At 40.6% G+C, this 20,604-nt stretch overlaps 1 protein-coding gene across 1 annotated transcript in view; it reads right to left on the bottom strand.

The window, feature by feature from the left end:
• Positions 1 to 20,604, bottom strand: part of STS (steroid sulfatase) — a 97,537-nt gene that overhangs the window by 4,965 nt on the left and 71,968 nt on the right. Inside the window, exon 8 of the mRNA XM_032285854.1 lies at positions 13,155 to 13,276. Coding sequence (XP_032141745.1) covers positions 13,155 to 13,276 — 122 coding nt within the window. The remainder of the gene's footprint in view (positions 1 to 13,154; positions 13,277 to 20,604) is intronic.

Raw genomic sequence — 20,604 nt, 5'->3', positions numbered from 1 at the left:
TATTAAAGGAGATTCATAATGAGATGCCTGCAGTCTGTGGCATAGCTGACTCTGCGAGGCAGGACACGACATCTGTGCACTTTACATGGGCTCAGTGCACCTGCTTCAGAAAGATAAGGTCAAGCTGACACACAGACACGCCAGGCTGCAGGAGGAATTCCGGGACTTGGTTACCATCTCCAGCAGAGTTTAAAAAGGCAGCAGGTAACCTTAAGATGCTTCCCATCCACTCCTCTCATCCCACACTTGCTTCCTGGGTATGAGAGATTTCCTTCAGAAGCCTTTTTGGAGACAGGCTGACAGAACCTGCTGTTTGCAGCCACTTAGAATCCTTCATCAGGGTCAGCCAAAAGAGAAAGTGGTTACACAGAGAAGCAAGCCTTTTGCTCAGGCTCCCAATGCCACAAATCTAGAGGGCGTTTTGAACTTGACATTCGAGTCAAGCCTCTGTGTGTTTAAAACCCCAGGAGAATGCAGGCTCCCCGAATAAATTCATGTAAAGAGCCTATATTTTCCACTTGCTTTTGAAAGCCACTCACACAGATCCCTTCATTACCACCTGAGTGCAATCCTCCCCAGATGTGAGCTGGAAGATCAGATTGATGTCAAGCCCAGTCAACAGATGCAGGCACCCTGGCCTGGGGGGCGGAGGCAATGGTGTTGCTGGGTAGTTCAGACAAGGGTAGAACTAAGAATTAATTATTCTAAAGGATTATTTAGCATGTTCTGGTGTTGCTTGCTTTTTTATCCTTTCATTTGGATTTTTAAAAACTTTTCATAAAAAGGTAGATTGCTTAGTCTTTGTGCTGTTTCTCTGGGCCACTTTAGATTTACTCAAATGAGAGAAACAGAACTGCACATTTTATTCTAAGGTGGCTCACAAGATAACAATCCCTACTTTGGGAGCTTGTTCTGTTATTCATTAGGAACCCAGGAATTGACATCTCCAAATGTGTCATTTCCAAGATAAAAAGTACAACTCAGTCACTGGACAAAATAGAAGGCACCTGGCATAGTCATCTTCTTTTGTTTAATTTATATTTTTGATTTGTATTTTCTAGAGCCAAGGTCTTGCATTTTCACTCAGGCTGGAGTGCAGTGGTACAATCATAGCTCACTGCAGTCTCAAACTCCTGGGCTCAAGCAATCCTCTTGCCTCAGCCTCCCAAGTAGCTGGGACGACAGGTGCATGCCACCATGCCCAGCCATATTTTGAAAATTTTTGTAGAGATGGGGGTCTCTCCATGTTGCCCAGGCTAGTCTTGAACTCCTGGGCTCAAGCAATCCTCCTGCCTTGGCCTCCCAAAGCACTGGGATTACAGGTGTAAGCCACCATGTCCAGCATCATCTTATATTTTTCATAGGTATATTTAGTCCTGTATTCCAAAATTATTTTGATAACATACTTCATCTTGAATATCCTCATATACTAGAAAAATGTTAAATTTTTAAATATATGCTTATTCACCACTGTATTTTAAAAATTATTGGCTGGGCACGGTGGCTTAAGCCTGTAATCCCAGCTGGAGGCTGAGGCAGGCAGAGCACCTGAGGTCAGGAGTTGGAGACCAGCCTGCCCAACATGGAGAAACCCTGTCTATACTAAAAATACAAGATTAGCCAGGCATGGTGGTGCATGGCTGTAATCCCAGCTACTCAAGAGGCTGAGGCAGGAGAATCGCTTGAACCCAGAAGGCAGAGGTTGCAGTGAACCGAGATTGTGTGATTGCACTCCAGTCTGATAAACAAGAGAGAAACTCTGTCTCAAAAAAAAAAATTATCATCTACTGCTCTGAAAAAAGACTGTTCCTCTCTCATGACTGAAACAGATACATATTTTGACGAAGCTGGGAACTTAGATTCATTTATAACTGAGATCTAATGACCTGGAAAAGGAATTATTAAATTTGATATAAAGAATGCAGGGAAATTAAAGTGCACAGGTTTTTTTTAACTTAAGTAGTCTAAGTCTATGATGAGGACAATAATTCTACTGAGATTTTTTAAATCCTTACCCAAATTAAGAAAACAAATTGTCACAAGTAATGGTCAAAGCTATCAATGACATATGACACAGTACTGTTATGTCACTGTGCTAGAACAAAATGTTTAGAAAATCATCACCCATCTGGCAAAACATATTTTTATATAAAAGCGCCACTACAAAATGTGACTCAACTTATGAGACAAGAAAGTTTATTGTCATTTGACAAAAAGGCAAATAGAATTTAAGTGAGAAAAACTTGATGCCTAAGCCAGAAACTGATTCAGCATCCTCCACGTAGGATCCTAAAACAGCTATCTTATTAAAAATAAACTAAGCTATGAACAAAGGGAAATAAAGAGGTCTCTGAGATCCCTGGGATTTCCTGGGGACTACAGGGGCTTCTGACCCTGGAACAGGCAGAGACGTGATTTCTATTACTTCATGTTACAGCAACTCAGCCACGGGAAGTAGGAGCCCTTCAAGGAAGTCCCCAAAATGAGCACATGTGCTACCAAGGACAAAAATAGAGAGAGTGCAAACGAGAACTTTCGTTACATCGTAAAATCTTTTTAAAAATCAATATTAGTATCTAGCAGAATCTCCCTGTTAACCTCTTGGAGTCGGGTTGTGGCAGCCAGGTCTCACTATCACAGGCCTCCATGACATCTGTTTCAGCAGTGACCTAGTGGTGAAGTTAAATATTAAAAGCTGAGAGAGCCCGCACCCTTATACAAAGGCTGGGATGTAACAAAAGCCCACCAAGAGTTTTGCCCAGGCCTCTCCTAGACCTTGAAGCAAGACAAGGTAACAAAGCAATTCTTAGCAGAACCCATTTAGAATTAAACAAGTTTTACTGGGGGTCTGAAGAAACTTCCCAGACCTCCACAAACAAGTTTTATTGGGGGTCTAAAGGAATGCCCAAACCTCCATGATTTAGCAGGAGACAAGAAAAGGGTAATCGCCGCAGAACCTGGACTCATTTAGATTAAGTACATTTACTGAGGTTCCAGAGGAAGGTCTTCAGGACTCAGGCCTTAGTTACAGATTAGAAGAAGTTAATGACTTATGTCTTTAGATGAATGCATACTTACATATAGGCATATGGCTTAGAAGTTATATAAGCTCCAGAAAAGTGTAATTTTGAGTTGGTTTGGGCAATATTTTCCAGGCCTTCTCGCTATACCCAGTTACATAAATATCTCTTCCTCCCCAGTTCATCCGCATCTTGTTGTTGGGCTGTGAAAAATAGCAGCCTGACCCTAGGTTTGGTCGGGGAACAGGGTCAGGCTACATCACCTACAACTTCTAACATCGTCCACCTAAAAAGTGTCCTTGAAGCTTTATTCTGTCTTTAGCTGAAGGGCCCTGAGTGCTTCTGGCCTCTCATAATGATGTAAGCCTCTCACATCTTGTGCTCTGAATGCTGTGCTTAGAGTAGTCACAACACTCCATGACACAGCTGAGCACAATTCGGACCCTGGGACACTCCTTTCCAGGCCTCTCTGAATGTTTAAACTCCTGCCTTGCAGAAGTCTCAGAGCCATCATGTGAGATAAAACAAAGCCATGCCTGGAAAGCCCGTCTGGCACAAGTAAAGACGCTGTACGCGTGACCGACTCTCAGCGGTATCACACGATGTTACTGCGCCATTACGGCCCCTGCTTCTAACCCAGAGCGGCTAAAGCAAGGTGCCCCCAACCTGGAACCCTGAGGCCACAGAAACAAGACTATGCCTCTTTCCTGGGGACAGTGAACTCTGCATAACCTGAGTGCTGCAGAACACTTTCCAGCTTCCTTGAAGTCAGGGAGTCTGCATGGCCTCTTCTGGCCAAACATGAGCAGTGTCTTTTCTCAGCCACAGCGCAGAGGAGCTGTCTCTCCTGCTAGTGACGTTCGAGATAAGGGGGCCTCTGTCAGAGTGGTCCCTGACAAACGGATGGCAGAACCCTCTCCTTCTAGACCCTCACCTTCCAACCATGGACAGGCATTGAATGCGCAGTTATCTCCCAAACCTCTGGCCGTGTTGGGAGATGCATTCTGTCGTCATAGCGGGGTGGACGTGCTACTGATACCTGGTGGGGAGAGGCCAGGGATACTATCCAACAGTCTACAATGCACACAGCAGCCTCCAGCACAGAGAATCATCTGCCTCAAATGTCAATAGTACCCAGGTTGAGAAGCTTTGTTCTACAGCAGGAGTGAGAATAAATGTTTGCCAGGCTAAGCCCCTGAAATGTCAGGGCTGATGGTTATCACAGCACAACTTCGTCACTCCCTATACATGAACCTCTGAGCTAAACTATAAAATAAGACAAACTTTATATTTGATAAAGTAAGTCAGAAGCTAGATTGAGACAGACAGTACTCACAAGTCTCTAAGGCTTGGTGATAAACTGCATGAATGAATGAACAGCTCTAAAGGACAGAACAGGGACCAAAGATCAAAGGGCAATATAGAAGGAGCAGAGATAAACAGCTAGAGTTGCTGTGCTCTTCCAAGAAAAATATGATGGAGAACGGACAGTGCCAGAGGCCTGAAGACTCTCTTGTTCCAGGATGATAGCAACGTCTTTATAAAAGAGTTAGATGCATTTGCCTTTCTTAGCCTGATGCTGGGTGAGACTTGCATAGACTATAAGAGGAGACACGGGGGGTGGGTGTGTAGGAGAGAGAGAATGAATGCACTAGCTAGAGAGCAGGTGCTTTGGCCAAGGTTTTTCCTGCCACTGACTTGGTTAAGGGCACAGCTCTGAGCATCAGTAGTTTAGGTTCAATCCTGACCTCTGCAATTTCCTACCTATGTGATACTGGGCATAGCTGCTTTCACCTCTCTGTGTCCCAGTCTGCTCCTCTGTTAAATGTTCATAATAATCGTTCTTGCCTGGTAGCATTGCTTTGAGGATTAAAACTTGGTTCCTATATGTGATGCTCTCAGAAGGAGGCTGGGTCTACAGTATATAGACTATACATGAGTTAGCTGTGAACAGAAAGCTGCAGCCAATCTACGCAAGAAACACAGCAGTTTCCATCTGTCCTTCAATCTGTTGCTACTGTAATACATGTTGTAAGACATTTTTTTTCTGCAGTATATGGAAAACTATTAATAAATCTACATGGCTTCAACACATTGGCTCTTAATGTATCACTCAGATTTACACTTCCCTTGATGAATGATGTTCAACTGGTCATTTTGGCGAGATTTATTTTGGGTGCTTGGAAGATTGCATGTAGATATCATAGAAGGCATACACAGATATTTTGGGTTTTCAGTCTTGGCAGCATGTACCTCTGTTGCCATCTTGAAGTTCTTCAAGAACCATTTCACATACTGTTCCCTTTTTCCACTGTGAGGAACCCCCATACAAAGAATTCTAGGCCTGCCCCCTCAGTAAGCTTACGGAAAAGTTGATGTCATCTACTGAACTGATGTCTGAAAACCCATCCCATTGTGCCCTCCTGGCTCCTGCGATCCGCCTAAAAAATTGTTTCATACATTCCCCTAGTCTCATCCAGACACCCCACACTAATGCTTCAAATCTTTTCATGGACCCAAAGATTTTACAATGTGTTTACAACTGAGCCACCAGAGATCACATGTCTTCTAACTTAATACATGTATGCTCTCCAAAAGCATCTTGGCCCCAAGATCTGTTTCTGACCCTAGAGGTTTACTGCTATCTGTTTACCATAGCCCAAACTCCCTAACTATTCAGCCCTTGGCTGATATATAATCGATGACAGTAGATAAGTTCTGCCTGCTTCCTGCAGCTGGCAGCACCAGAGCTCATGATAGACAACAGTGAGAAGGATAAGGAAGCAGCTCTGGCGGCTGGGTACACGTGCTTCACAGCCAGGCAATTTGAGAGCAACACGACCTTTCCTAAATGATGCCTGAGTAATTGAGGACAAAATACTCCCTTCCACGAAGCCTTGGAATTTGCATATTAAGGGACAGGAATATATAACCTGGAACAAAGTGGGTGCAGGATGTATGAGACTCTTCCTCCACTTTCCCTTCCTTGCCTTGATACTGATATTCTAGCTGTCCTTCAAACCCCTGCTATGTTCTCCTCCATGAACCCATCTGAATTCCCAGCTGGAAGTCACCTGTCTTCCTCTGTTCCTCTCACCAGTTTTCACCACTCAGTCAACCCTTGAGGTCTCCAATTATCTGGCTGGATTATTTCCTCTCTGAAGGCAGGGACTGTATCTCCCACATCTCCTAAATGTGTAGTGCCTAGTATCTTAGATAGAATAGAGGGCCAATAAAAAATTGCTGAGGTTGGGCACAGTGGCTCACGCCTGTAATCCCAGCACTTTGGGAGGCCAAGGTGGGTGGATCACCTGAGGTTGGGAGTTCGAGACCAACCTGGCCAACAAGGCGAACCCCTGTCTCTACTAAAACTACAAAAAATTTTTCTGGGCGTGGTGGTGGATGCCTGTTAATTCCAGCTATTCAGGAGGCTGAGGCAGAAGAATCGCTTGAACCTGGGAGGCGGAGGTTGCAGTGAGCCGAGATCACACCATTGCACTCCAGCCTGAGCGACAAGAGCAAAACTCCATCTCAGAAAAAAAAAAAAAAAAGTTGGATAAATTAAAAAATAAAGGAGATGATGGCTGTTAGGAGGAAGGGATAGAAAGAGGGGAAGAGCCAGCTGTCATCCTGAAATCCAGCATGGGCAGACAAGAAGCCAAAAGCACTCCACAGTCTCCTTGGGACCTACCCAGAGCATCCTGGCCGAAATCACACAATGGCTCTGCACCACCTCCAGCTTGAAGGACCAACAGGCTGCTGTGAGGCACTAGAGATTACCATCTGATCATGGAAGATAACAGAGTGAGGAAGGCAGAGAGCTTGGAAGTACATTTGCTTTGGAATTGCTTGGTGTCAAAAATGGGCAGTCACCAGGAATTGTGCAGAGGGCATAAGTCATTTGGCCTCCAGGGAAGAACATTCATGGAGAGAGATGAGGGCAGCTAAGAGGATGAGAATCAGGGATGGAGCCAGTAGAAGGAGTATGGGACCTGATGATGCCAAGGATATCCACATTTGGGGAATAAGAGGATGTGGATGAATTATGGACTCGGTGCATGGGGGCGTGGAGATGTCCAGATCCACCATAGATGGAGGATTTATGATTTATAATTGTGAGTAAAAGAATATACTATCTTAGGAGAAGATGTTTCAAATAATGGGAGACAGACTCAAAAGCACTTGGTTGCAAATCCCAACTTGGCCATCGACTCTGTGACTGTATGCCAATAATGTGACCTTCTACCTCTGTCTCTCCATCTATAATTGGGAGAAATAACACTGGGGGGAGAGAGAGCTCGCTGTTCCCCCAGCCTCCCATTGTCATTGAGTGTTTCTCTGGATACACGGACACCCATAACAAAACTCTCCTTTGCAGCCTCCTGTGAAGCTAGGTGTCAACAGGTGACCAACTTCTGGTCTCTAAGAAAAGTCTATCTTCCTTGGGAAGTAGTAGCCATGTGCTTTTTTCCTCTCATCTTTCCCATCCATCACCCCATTGTATGCATTTAAGGTAGACACAACCATCATTCACCATGAAGATGAGGCTGCCACATTCTACAGGAGGTGGAAAAGCTGCTTGAAAAATTCTGCACCCCAGAGACTTTATGGACCATTCACCTCTGGACATTACCCATGAGATGGAGATATAAACTTCTCTCTAATGTAAACTACTGTTTTTTTATTGTTTTCTGTTACAGCCAAATCTGAAACTAACATAATCATAATGTCTTATAATTCAGGGGATTAAATGAGATATCAAATACACTGTTCTTGACAAAGTGTACAGCAGACAGTAAATATGCAACAAACATCAGTGTTTACTGTCATCAAGCATGTCTTCAAAAGATATATAATGATCACAAAAAGAGATGACAAATTTCAAGAACATGAGGTTAACAAAGGGAAACGTCTATAACCACCTACAAAATACTTTTGTATGAAGATACAAAAGTAAGGAAGACACAAAAAATTGCTAAATATTGCATGCCCTGGTTAGAATTAAAATGTCTACGTAGAAAATATCAGGTCTGACAGCCCATGAAAGCAAATCTGGTGGGGGGTTAGAGACATAGGCAGACATTCCGGGCAAACTGCGAGATGCCCTGTGTTGAAGTCAGGGAAAAGAGATATGTAAAATACTGCAGAAAATTGGTGAAATGGTAATACAGAGGATGCAAGGGGGAAAGATCAGAAGTGACCTCTGGCAGAAAGATCAGAAAAAGCTGGTCGCCAAGCTTAGCTGGAAGAGGGCATTTGAGCACTCAGACACAGTAAGTTTTTTGTTTTTTTTGTTTTTTAATTCAAGAAAGAAAATTCAATTTTGATTTACTTTGGCTCTATAAGGAATTAAGTTTGAATTGTAGCAAATTATCAAAAGTAATGACCAAGACTTTTTCTTCCATGGTATTAGTGTCATCTTAGATCAGACATTCTGTAACTCTGGTTGAAAAGTGAATGTTTATCTCAAATACTGTCTGATACTGTCTATAAAGTAATAGGGAGTTTCATAAGAAAATATATGTTTAATAGACTATTTTGGAAAACACAAAATCTATTTATGTGGTGATTATTTTTCCACTAAAGGAAATGACTGGGAAAGTTAAGCTGTTACTGATGTGGCTGAATGATAATGATATACAATAAATTTAATTTTAAAAAGTTCAATGAAATCTTTTATAACCTCATAAGTCACTCCTTCTCCTAGATCTCCAAAGCAAATTGTGTTCATCTCAGGACACCATCATCCTGTGTTGCTGCAATTACAAGTACATATGTTGTACCTTGCTACAGGGCTTCACAGGAACACGAGTGAAACAATGGCTACATGCCTGAACTATTAAAATCTTGTGGCAATGCAGCATTTGAAGTGTTCACAGAGAAAACAAATTCTAAGACTTAAAAGATATCCTTGAAATGGTTTACATATATGTGCTTTTTCTTAATTGCTACAACAGTTATAGAATATGTCCTTTTATAAGGTAAGCTGAAACAGGGGATAGTTCTTGGTAAACTTAAATTTGGAAATGTTGCATCACATTAAGTCAGCTTCAGCCCTCAATGTTTTATTTCTGACACTTTAAATCCTAATTCTGAGGATCAGATGAGGAAGGGCATCTGACAAGTACTCACCAAAATTACTAGTGAAGATGAAAGCCAAGTGCTGCCTTTCTGATGCTGTTAACTCATAAGTGGCTGTTATGAGAATCTCTTCTATTAGGTGTGTTTTAGAGGCAAAATTAATTTTTTAATTAAATGAAAATGTTAGATAATGAGCAATGCAAGCATTTTTCCTTATGTTACCATGGTAAGCTGGGTTTGATTTTAAACCATTCCTGAGCTCTTATTTTGAAAAGAAGGCATCTTTCAGAAAGTTGGAAAGGAACATATTCCTTTGGAATAAATTCTATTACTCTATTCCTGTTTGCTGTAATTTTATTTAATTATTTATTTTTTTATTGATGCATATTCAATGTATGTATTTTCGGGGTACCTGTGATCATTTGAAACACTCATATAATCAAATCAGGGAAGTTGGGATATCCATCACCAGTTAACATTAATTGATTATATATTTCACAATAGCTAGAAGAGAATCATTCAAAAGTTTTTAGCATTGTCATTTTTAAAATAAAGCTTTTTATATCACAGCAGAAAAATTTCCAACAAACTTGAATTGAAAATGGAGCAGGATTTATGAGGCTCTGCTAGTTCAATGTAAGGATGTCTACATCCTTCTCCCAGGGAAAGAATGGTATTGGTGCCCCGTTCCCTTAAGTAATTTTTATAGCTTCATGGATATCCCGTTTCCTGACTAAAGTGTGACATTTCAAATATATGCAACTTTTTTTCTACATGATGCTAATATTCCACATATGTCTGTGCAAAACGCTTTAATCTATTGATTATGTACTATATTGCATTGCATTCTAGAATATACCTACAGCTATCCAATGGATTTTGGTATGACCAGCTGGTTTGTGGACTCTCCCATTAATGTGAGCATTTATGTTACAGGCTACAGTCATCAGCTTGATCCTGGAGCCATGTATCCACCTACCCTCTAAGATAAATTCCATCCATAAAATCAAGTTGTCATTGTGTTGAATTTTTAATAACGTTAATTCATATGTCAAACGGTAAAGCCAAAATTTTTCATACCCATTGAATGTTAAATTTTAACTCAAAATTCCTATTTTAGTGCAAGAAGAATTATCCATGTTATAATAATGCTTTCATGAGTTCTTGTAAATGTAATAGGAATAATGATATAAGATCATAATTAAATTATGTCATTCAATTTGCTGAGACAACTAAATTATAGCAAAGACATTATATATAAAATTTAAAAGAGATTCATGTTTTCAAAGGGTAGAAATGAAATCCTAGCTCTAAGATTTCTGAAAAATCAGTATTTCATGAGTTTGGAATTATAACATTTAATCCTCCAAATAATCAAGACAAATGGTAACTTCATCTTAAAAACATCTGCAGTCAGTTCTACTGATACCAACAAACTGTTGTTAACCTAGGGCTCTGAGGGAGGGAAGGCAGCCTGGATTCGTTGTGTTTGCCAATTGCTATGGTGTAAACACCCACAACACAGCCAAATGAAAACATACAATGGTTTAACAACCAGCTGGCAAGATTCCTGAATGACCAGGAGCTGATTCCAGCATACCACTGCCTGCTAATAAACCCTAATACTACATTTTTTTTCTTTTTTTTTCTAATAAAGTATTCTGAGGTCAGATGACAAACCTCTTATCCCTAAGATTTATGGAATATGTTCCACAGTCTAGTGATTATTGACAAGCTCCTACCAAAGTCTATCTGAGATGACCTATGCAGACTCACTCTACTAGTACTAGCTTAAGCTCTGTCTTCCCCAGGTGATAAAAAGCTCCATATGGATGAAAGTCACGTTTTCCTTATGCATCTTTGTATTCCCAGCACATTGCACAGCTAGCAGTGCCGCCTGCTCTAAGATGTAAGCTACTCTTCAGCACAGAACTTTGTCTGTTTTGCTCACTGACAGATGCCAGCACTAACATGATATTTTCCATACAGTATGTGCTCAATACATGTTTCTAGAAAAAATGAATAGATAGAATACAAAATGACTAAACACGAAGCCATGCATGAAAGCCAAGACAGCAAATACTGTTACTGAGTTTCAGATAGTGTCTGAAAAATAAATCATAAATGATTCATAAACATCATGTTTTCCTGAGGTCCTTTATCTCGATGAATCATTCTAGCCTTGAGATACTGTGATTTCTCCTTTTTTCGTTGCCGGTTCAAGGCAGAATAGTTGAAGGAGTTGCACTGAGAGAAAATGTTACTTGTGTCCAAGAAGGAAATTTTATCCTGGGGCCAGTTGCATATCAGAAACTGGGTCTTGTTTTTCTCACTCCTATTTTCTGTCTCTTCCTGTCCCTTTTCTCTTTACTCCTCCACATAATGTGTTCTTCCAGCCTCTGATCCAATATGTTCCTTCTGGCTTCTCTAACTGGGGATTTGGCTCTATTAAAATACAATTTTGCAAGGTTCAGGACATGATACAGACTTATTCGAACATGCAGTAATCACGGAAACTTTGTTCTTCACATTCCTTGCTGGCTCCATATAAAAAGAAATTAAGAGTCCTTGAGTTCTCATTTATTACAAAGCTCAGAATCGGTGCTATAAACTGATCTAAAAAAGAAGCAGTATTCTTATGGAAACTAGAAATTGTGGCTACATGGATGAGCTATGTGAATAAAATGCTTCCATATGTAAAATCACAAGCCCATGTTTCTGTTGTTTTTTGTCTTCTAGAACATATCATGAGAAAACTGCCCAAATGTAAAGGAGAAACTGAAGCATAAACCTGGTGTGATTTCTGTGGCTAACAGAAGGGTTGTAATTTCATGGAAAAGTTGAAAAAATAAAAGAGAGGCTGTTCTTTAAGTGATAAGTCTTGGATAAATTGTCTAGGTGAGTGAGGAAAAGACAAAGATTTATTAGAAAATGGAATAGAATCACCCTTAGTTTAAGAAGAAGTTAGCAGCTGGGAGGTTATTACATGCCCCCCTTCATGGGGGGGGGGGCAGTCCTAGGTTCTAGAAGCAGAACTCCAAAACCCCTTAGAGAAAAGGGGAATTTTTATTTAACCACCAAAGAAGGAACTGAAAGTCCAACCTCAACAGGTACCTCTAGAATATACAATAGCTATATAAATCGCTGACCACTTTCCATTGACTGCCAGGCATCTTAGTGATAGGAATATTACTGTAAATCTAAGTTTCAAAGATAGGAAAGAAAGGTCTGAAAGTGATTACACCTAAGATTATAAACCATTTGTCCCTGTATGCTAATTGGAAATTCCACTGTGAAACTAACATGAGATCCTGTTTGACTGCACAATTAAAAAAAACACCCAGTTCAGGAAATGTGGTAGCACTGAAGAACATTTTGACTTTGCTTTAAATATCTACATGTAGCAAATATGTATGATGCATAAAATACAGATACAGTGAGTCATGATCCATCATCTTTAGGCTGGGAAAGTAAGTCAGGTAAACACTGAAATTCTATTCATTCATTCTCTACCTTTTAGTGCCATGCTAGAAGAGTGAGGGGAATGCTTTGAGGACATGCAAAGGAGTTGGCATTTCAGCAGGGTCTGGGAGGCACTGGGGAGTACCCTACAAGAAGGGATGAGGCAAGACGTCCCTCTTGGAGAAGAGCCTGCAAGTGTAAGCACAGCAATACACAGAACACAGAGGTTGCTGTCCTCAGTATGAGAGGAGTCCCAGGAAGTAAAGCTGGGCAGTTGTGCATGCAATAAAGGACGAGCCACAGCACCCTGTTGAGAACAGGGAGCTTCCTCTGCTTGGAAAGAGAAGCTATGGGTGATGTTCAGGTGAGTGAATAAATGACACAGTCCCCTGATGTCCTCCTACTTGGACAAGTATGTGACCAGAAGGAGTAGAAAGGAGGAAGAGGACAAAGCAAGGAAAACATGGTTGCACACTGAGGCGCCTGTTGGCCTGCATCGAGCAGAGCCACCTTTTTGGCCTTTAGTTTTATCTATTCCCATGGCATAGGTTGCATGGAGCATGAGAAGCATGGAAAGGTCTGTTTACTCACTGTTCTGAGGGTGCCAGCGCACAGCATTTAAGTAGGCGTTGCAGTAATGGAAGAGAAACTCGTGATCTGAGCGTTGGGTTTTCCCTTCAAGCAGAGGCATCAGATCATGTCCATCAATGATCCTGTAGGATAAACAGCCATTCATCAGGTAGCGAATCAGTCCTGTGCTCTTAAATGTCCTTCTGAACCAACAAAAGCATGATGGAGCTCAAGTCGTAATTAATACAAAGAAGACTGATCCTACCTGGGTGGCATGTGCAACACATTGATCCCAGCTCTGTCCGTGCATTATCTTATTACATCTGCAAAGAGCACCATGAGCTGGGAACTACTGTCGGACCATTGCACAGATGAGAAAACAGAGGCACAGAAAGGTTAAGTAATTTGCCCAAGGTAATGGGATGAATAAGAACTGATGTGATTGAAATCCAGGTGATCTGGCATTCACACTCTTATTCCTATTGCTTCTTCAAAACACAATTGCTGTCTATTGCCTTAACAAAGGGAAAGCTTTATTTATGAAATACAGGTTTGCTGAAAAGATGGGCACCTGACAATTTGGGTGTTTTTAAAAAAAGATATCATATTGCATGAGGCAACTTGGATTGGTAGACTGCAATGAATACAAATTTCTCATCAGAATGAATTGATTTGTATATAATAACATTAAAAAACCAGGGAATGAATTATTCCCAAATGAAAATATATCTCTTCTACTAGTGGGTATCTAACTAGGCCAAGAAGGAGAACTTTGCAGATTGCAAACAATAAGACATATGCAATTGGTGATGAGCAAAATAAGATTGCTTATAGTTTGAAGAAAGGAATAAAGTAAAAAATTGTGTTTTGCATTAAACATAAATTAACAGCTACTTGAGAAATTGAAGCCATGGATACCATTAGGCCATTGCCATCAAAATGAGGGGCAGAGAATTATTTTGAAAGGGTGAGTGTTTAACTTGAGGATTTTCTCTGATTAAAAACACTACATCCCTGTCATCTCTTGTTACAAGGCGTTTAGAAACTGGAAGTTTGACATGGCTGTATAATTTGGGTAAGTGTGCTTAAGAGGTCCTATGTCTCTTGAGCTTTCTCTCTTGGTTTCTTTTGGTGTCACTAAAAACCCATAATGTAATTATAGCCTTGTTGTTAGCACTTCTCTGGCCTCAACCCTTGTTATTAATCACACACTCTGCAGAAGTCTGTGCACTGAAAATATTCTATTATCATAAGTTAAAAATAAGAACAAAAGACTGGCTTGGCTCTCCTCCCAAACCAATATTCCCATGAACCACGAGGGGAAGAGAAAAAAATATGGTAGAGAGAGTTCTATTCAGACACAGCGTGTGCCCTGAAATACTGTTTCCATCATGAAATGGCAGTCATTGTGCTTGGTTCTTTTCAAATTCCTTTCAAGAAAGACTCAGGCCTTTTTGAGACCCCAAATAAAGTTGAAAGGAAGGAAGAAGTGTGAGGGGAAGTGGGCAGGCATGAGAATTAGACCAGGAAAAGCCCCCAATGGTGAAAAGTGATCTGAAGGGGAGAGACAAGGGACAGAGGATTTCCATCCTTCTCCAAGTGGGGAGAGCATCTTTCAATGACTCCCCAAAAGCAAGATTGGAATCTCCATTTTCTGGGACACAAGCTAAACTTTTACTTTTTGAATCTGCCTTTTTTTTCATTTTCCAACAAAATTCAAATGTGATATAAGAACATGGGAGATGGAATTGCTGTCTTAAGATCAGTATGTTTCAAAAAAAATTGTTTTCAAGGTCTTGCTCTGACATTCAGGCTGGAGTATGGTGGTGCAACCCTATCTCACTGCAGCCTCAACCTCCTGGGCTCAAGAGATCCTCCTGCCTCGTCTTTCCAAATACGAGGGACTACAGGTACATGCCATCATGCCCAGCTATTTTTCTTTTTCTTTTTTTTGTAGAGATGAGGTCTTGCTATGTTGCCCAGGCTGGTCTTGAACTTCTGGCATCAAGTTATCCTCTGGTCTTGGCCAATAACAGTATTTGATAACTGAAACTAATCATGGTTACAAGAAAGGGGGATTTAACTAAAACAAAATAAGATTCCAAGTTTCATAATTACATTTTCTTACTTAGAAATGAAATATCTGAGTTGTTTAAAGGAGGGGGCACAACGTTTATTCTGCAAACTTATTTTTCTTCCAATGTGGAGACAGACTATTTTTTTTTTTTAATATCCTACACCTAACGTGGTCCTTCCTAAAGGCAGGCCATAAATCACACTGCTATGAAAAGCCACTATGTAACAGTGCTGCAGAAATATGGTCTGTCACAGGAAGACTCATTTCTGCCCTGAAAAATGGAAAATGACCCTGTTGAGGTAAACTTTTAAGTGGTGTCTAAGCTATCAAAATATTTGGGATTCTTTTAAACCACTTGGGGGATTCGCAGTTAACCATGGCAATAACCCAGAGAACAGCACATTTCCATTAATCCTGCTAGTACAGAAATGATTTTAGAATGGTGTGTTCTGGGGGAGATGGGCCAATCCACTTTCAAAGTAACCCAAAGCATTGCTGTTTTCTCTGGAAACAGTCTAACAGGCTTTTTCTTGCAAACTAATTCAAGTTTTTGTAGCATGTTTGCATAACAGCCAATGCTTAAAAAACAAAGAAACAACACCAAAAAAAACTGGATGTGGTTTCTGTCCTAGTGTACTCATGGCTCTTAGTGCAAAAGGGGATGTTTGGGAGTGTTTTTAATTTGGAAGGTGAAACTATTCTCATTGGGTTCCTGACTGACAATGATGGTAGCGCTATTAGCAGGTTGTTTTAGGGCACCCTAGTGTCAAAATTTAAGGTCAAGTTAAATACTATAGAGACAATTTTTACATAATTCTGGAAACTTTCCTTGAACCTATTGATGTCATTCCTCCAAGAGCATGCTGTGCCGTCTCTCAGCTCTGAGACTTTCAACATCCTCGTCCCTCCACATGGAATGTCCTTTCCACCTACCCTTTGCCTGGCCAACTCTAGAAGGACTGAAGGATCCTAAGAAAAAGGTTTAGGGTGATACAGAAGGGAAGGTCTTGGAGACCAATAGAGAAGCTTATTTGGGGCACAATGTTGGCGAGCAGCTTATTTGATATACAAATGACAATGATTTCAATGTAGACAGTCATAGTTAAGGAAACATTTTTATGAGAAAGTATGTATATCTATAATAAACTAAAGGGAATCTTAAGTATCCAGAAAGTTATTTTCACAATTAAGAAAAACATGTTTCAATTTGTAAACATTAAATCCTCTGCCATCGTCGAACAGAAAGTAAGATCTGTATAAGTGGTTGCATGCACAAACTTGGGATTGTTCCAATGAAGAGGGTCACCTTTAATTCTGCAAAACCGATGTGACCCAGATATAGCTCACTGACTTTTTCATCTGTACCACTCTATTACAAAGGTCTTCTCACTACCTATAAGTCAGCAAAAGTTACTGGGAGAGGTCAGCTAAATCCGTTCCTTGTCTCCATTAGACAAAAGTGTGTTGAACATTAAAGCATTAATTTATTTTTGTAAGTTGAAACAAATGAAGTCAATTTTTATTTTAATTACGGAGCAGAAGATCTAAATACTTCACCTGTAAAATGTGATTCTTGAAGTTGCCAGCACTCTGTTTCCTTGCATCCCAGCTGAAGGGTCCATGGTTAAAATGTTGATGTTTTCCAAAAGGTGTAACCAAATATGGTTTGTTACCATTCTTTATTACTGATGTTAATATCATGTTAGGAAGAGGCATGGTCATACTTATACTATGGCAATATTATATCTGCTTGCAAAGATGGGACCCACAGAAAGAATTTTCATGTTAATGAATTAAAACATTTAGGTATTAGATTCTTCTTTTTTGTAAGCCCTTGTTGCCTGCCTTTTGTAACACAAAAGGTTGTCCTCCATTTATTTACAAAATCAGCTTATTTTGGGGACCTGGGGGGGGGGAAATAATTTTTCTGAATATGCCCAGGGTGATGGACACTGAAATTTCTTCTGATAAGTCATGCCGCTGAATGAAAATGAATCACTTAAGTGTGTATGAAGGAAAAATTCACTGCCAGAGAGAAATCTCATGTAAGCATCCCATACGGTTGAATTGAAGAACTATTCTCACTGCAGTGTTAAGATGCTGCAAAGCAAAAAATAAAAAAAATAAAAATTAAGGATAAAAATTATTTCCTGTGTTCCTCTGGACTACCTTTCTTTTTGCTTAAGTAAAAACCCTGGATCCAAGGGCTTCTGCTCTCCCAGCATGTTTTGATTGGCCAGGAAGGGCTCCCACTAGATCCAAAATGTTTCTTAAGGATTACAGGACAGTACTTGAAGAATGGGGGTCTGCTGAACAGAAATTCTCTGCTTCAAACAAAATGCAGAAAGAAGCAAAGGCACTTTGTTAAGTGCTCATCAAACAGCCTTTCCAACCCTCTGAATGAGTTTCTTCTCCTGAGAAATGCAAATTTAACTAGCTCTAGCAGGAAGCTGAGAAAGCTTATTTGCACCTCTCTGAGCAGGAAATAGTTAAGGCTATTTTCTAAAGGACAGACATCTGTGTATCACATTTATTGATGGACATAGATGTGATGGTATTGTCTAGATGCTTTTATTGAAAAGTTTGGATGGGATTTTCCATTATAACAACATTTTCCATAAAAGAGCAATAATAAGTTTCAGGGTAGGATTTCTCAACGTCAGCACTACTGACATAACAGGTAAGATAATTCATTGTAGTAGGGGTCTCTGCTGTGTATTGCAAGACGTTTAGTGGCACATCCGAGCCAGTAGCACCCTGAGCCAAGACAATAAAAAAATGTCTCCAGGCATTGACAAGTGACCCCTGGGGGAAAACACTACCTTAGATACTCAAATTCTTCTAGACAAATACATAAGAATATTACTAGACCTGGTTGGCAATATGCTTTAAATAAACTACTGTGTGATAATGTTATTCCCACAAGGCACTTGGAAGCACATTTCTAATCTGTGTTGTCTCTAGGATGATGAAGGCATTTTATATCTGGACTAGTACCAGAAGCTTGGACCTCAACACAGAAGCAATATCTGTGGTTTAAAACCAGGTCATCAGGCCGGGAGTGGTGGCTCATGCCTGTAATCCCAGCACTCTAGGAAGTCGAGGTGGGTGGATCTCCTGAGGTCAGGAGTTCAAGATCAGCCTGGCCAACATGGTGAAACCCCATCTCTACTTAAAATACAAAAATTAGCTGGGTGTGGTGGTGCACATCTGTAGTCCCAGCACGTTGAGAGACCGAGGCAGGTGGATCACCTGAGGTCAGGAGTTTGAGACCAGCCTGGCCAACATAGTGAAACCCTGTCTCTACTAAAAATGCAAAAAAATTAGTCAGTCATGGTGGCACATGCCTATAGTCCCAGCTACTTGGGAGGCTGAGGCAGGAGAATCACTTAAGCCATGGAGGTGGAGGCAGAGGTTGCAGTGAGCCGAGATTGCACCACTGCACTCCAGCCTAGGCAACCGAGAGAGGCTCTGTCTCAAAAAAATAATAAAAAAATAAATAAATAAAGCAGGTCAACAAGCACCTTCAAGGTCCATGAAAGGAATCAGAAACACAGGGGAATCTTCAATATCGACATTTGGTTCTACTGATGACGCAAACCCACACACAAAATACTTGGGTCTGCTGAAAGGGAGGCTATTTCATTCTTCATTGAGCACATACAAGAAACACAGATTGGTCTCCATTGGTCTCAGCCTGGAGTGGCTAGAAGGCAGAAGCAGTAAGATTTCCCTTTAGGAATCTTCCTCTTTACCTCTGAACTTTATCCTTACCTTGCTTTTCCCCCACTGGATAGAAAATCATTCCAAGATATTATGAAAGTGAAGAGTAGAGATGGTTTTAATATTATGGGTCATGAGAGAGAAATATAATAAACAAGATTGCCTGAACACTCCATTCTAGCTACTTGAGGAAGTATTAAGCTTTATTCCAAAGGTAAGAACTGCAACCAATGAGGAAGTGAAATAGAGAATGGAATTTTTGGCTTTATATAGGAAAAATCTTTCTGTGAGTTACTGCTGCCATGTCTTCCATCACTAGAGTGGAAAAGAAAGAATAGTTCAACTGGAGTAGAAGATCTTAAAATTCCCCTTTTGCCCTCAGATTATATGATTTTATGACGATGGATGAATATTAAATATGGAAGAGGAAAGAACTGTACACCTGACTCCTACCTCAATATGGCAGGTAAAACAAAAAATAGCAAATATTCATGCCTTCTTTGCACTGCACATTATAAGCAAGGAGGTTTTTAATCTTCCTATCAATCCTGTAAAATCAGTGCTATTACTGAACTCATTTTCCAGAGAAGGAGTGAAGGCCCAAGAAAGTTAAACACTTACCCTGCAGTGATGATAAAAATATGAACTTGGCTGGGCTTGGTGGCTCAAACCTGTAATCCTAGCACTTTGGGAGACCAAAGCAGGAACTCAATTGCTTGAGCTCAAGAGTTCAAGACCAGCCTGGGCAACATGGCAAAACCCCATACCTACCAAAAATACAAAAAATTAGCTGGGCATGGTGGTGCATGCCTGTGGTCTCAACTACTTGGGAGGCTGGGGTGGGAAGATCACTTGAGCTTGGGAGTGGTAGGTTGCAGTGAGCCGAGATCATGCCACTTCACTGCAGCCTGGGTGACAGAGTGAGATCCCTTTCTCAAAAAAAAAAAAAAAAAAAAAAAAGTGAAGTCAACCAGTGCTGACTTAGAATCTCCACTCTTACCCATAGCACCTGCTAGTCTCAAAAAGTGATCCAGAGATTCTCAGGGATCTCTGGGATCCTTTCAGGAGGTCTGCAAGGCCATGTCATTTTTTACAACAATAGGAAGGCACTCTTTGTCTTTGTCACTATCCCTCTTTCAGGAGTGTACGTGGGAATTCCTAGTGGTCACGGGATGAATGATGACATCATCAATGTATTAGCCAATGGAATGTGAGCTTGGGGTGCTTTGGTATTTTAAAAAAAGTTATTTTTTATTACTAATATAATAATTATAGCTTGACATAACCTACTTAAGTAAAAGATCATTGGGGTCCTCAATCATAAAAGAATGAAAAGGGGTTTTGAGACCTCAAAGTTTGAGAACAGCTGAACTGTCAATGCTGTGCTTCTCATTGGTGTGTGTCTGTGTGTGTGTTGAGGAAGGGTGTATGCCTAGAGCAGAGTTGTAACCTATAAACCAACAAGCCTGAATACAGTGGGAGAGGAGGAAACCTATCTTTGAATTTGCTTTGACAGTGTGGTTGTTTTTGTCTTTCCTTTCCTCTTTCCTCTTCCTTCTCATCGCAGCTGAATTTAAACAAGATTTGCAGCTGCCTGCGTGACATTAGCCTGGCCTGCCACCAAACTAATGAAAACAATTAATCAGTGTGCTTCACTTAAAACTCTTCAGA

This window comes from Sapajus apella, unplaced genomic scaffold, assembly GCF_009761245.1.
Source record: "Sapajus apella isolate SASKATOON/1434 unplaced genomic scaffold, GSC_monkey_1.0 scaffold17, whole genome shotgun sequence".
Taxonomy (NCBI): domain Eukaryota; kingdom Metazoa; phylum Chordata; class Mammalia; order Primates; family Cebidae; genus Sapajus; species Sapajus apella.
Note: the sequence above shows the minus strand (reverse complement) of the source record. Positions and strands in the feature narration are given on the sequence as shown.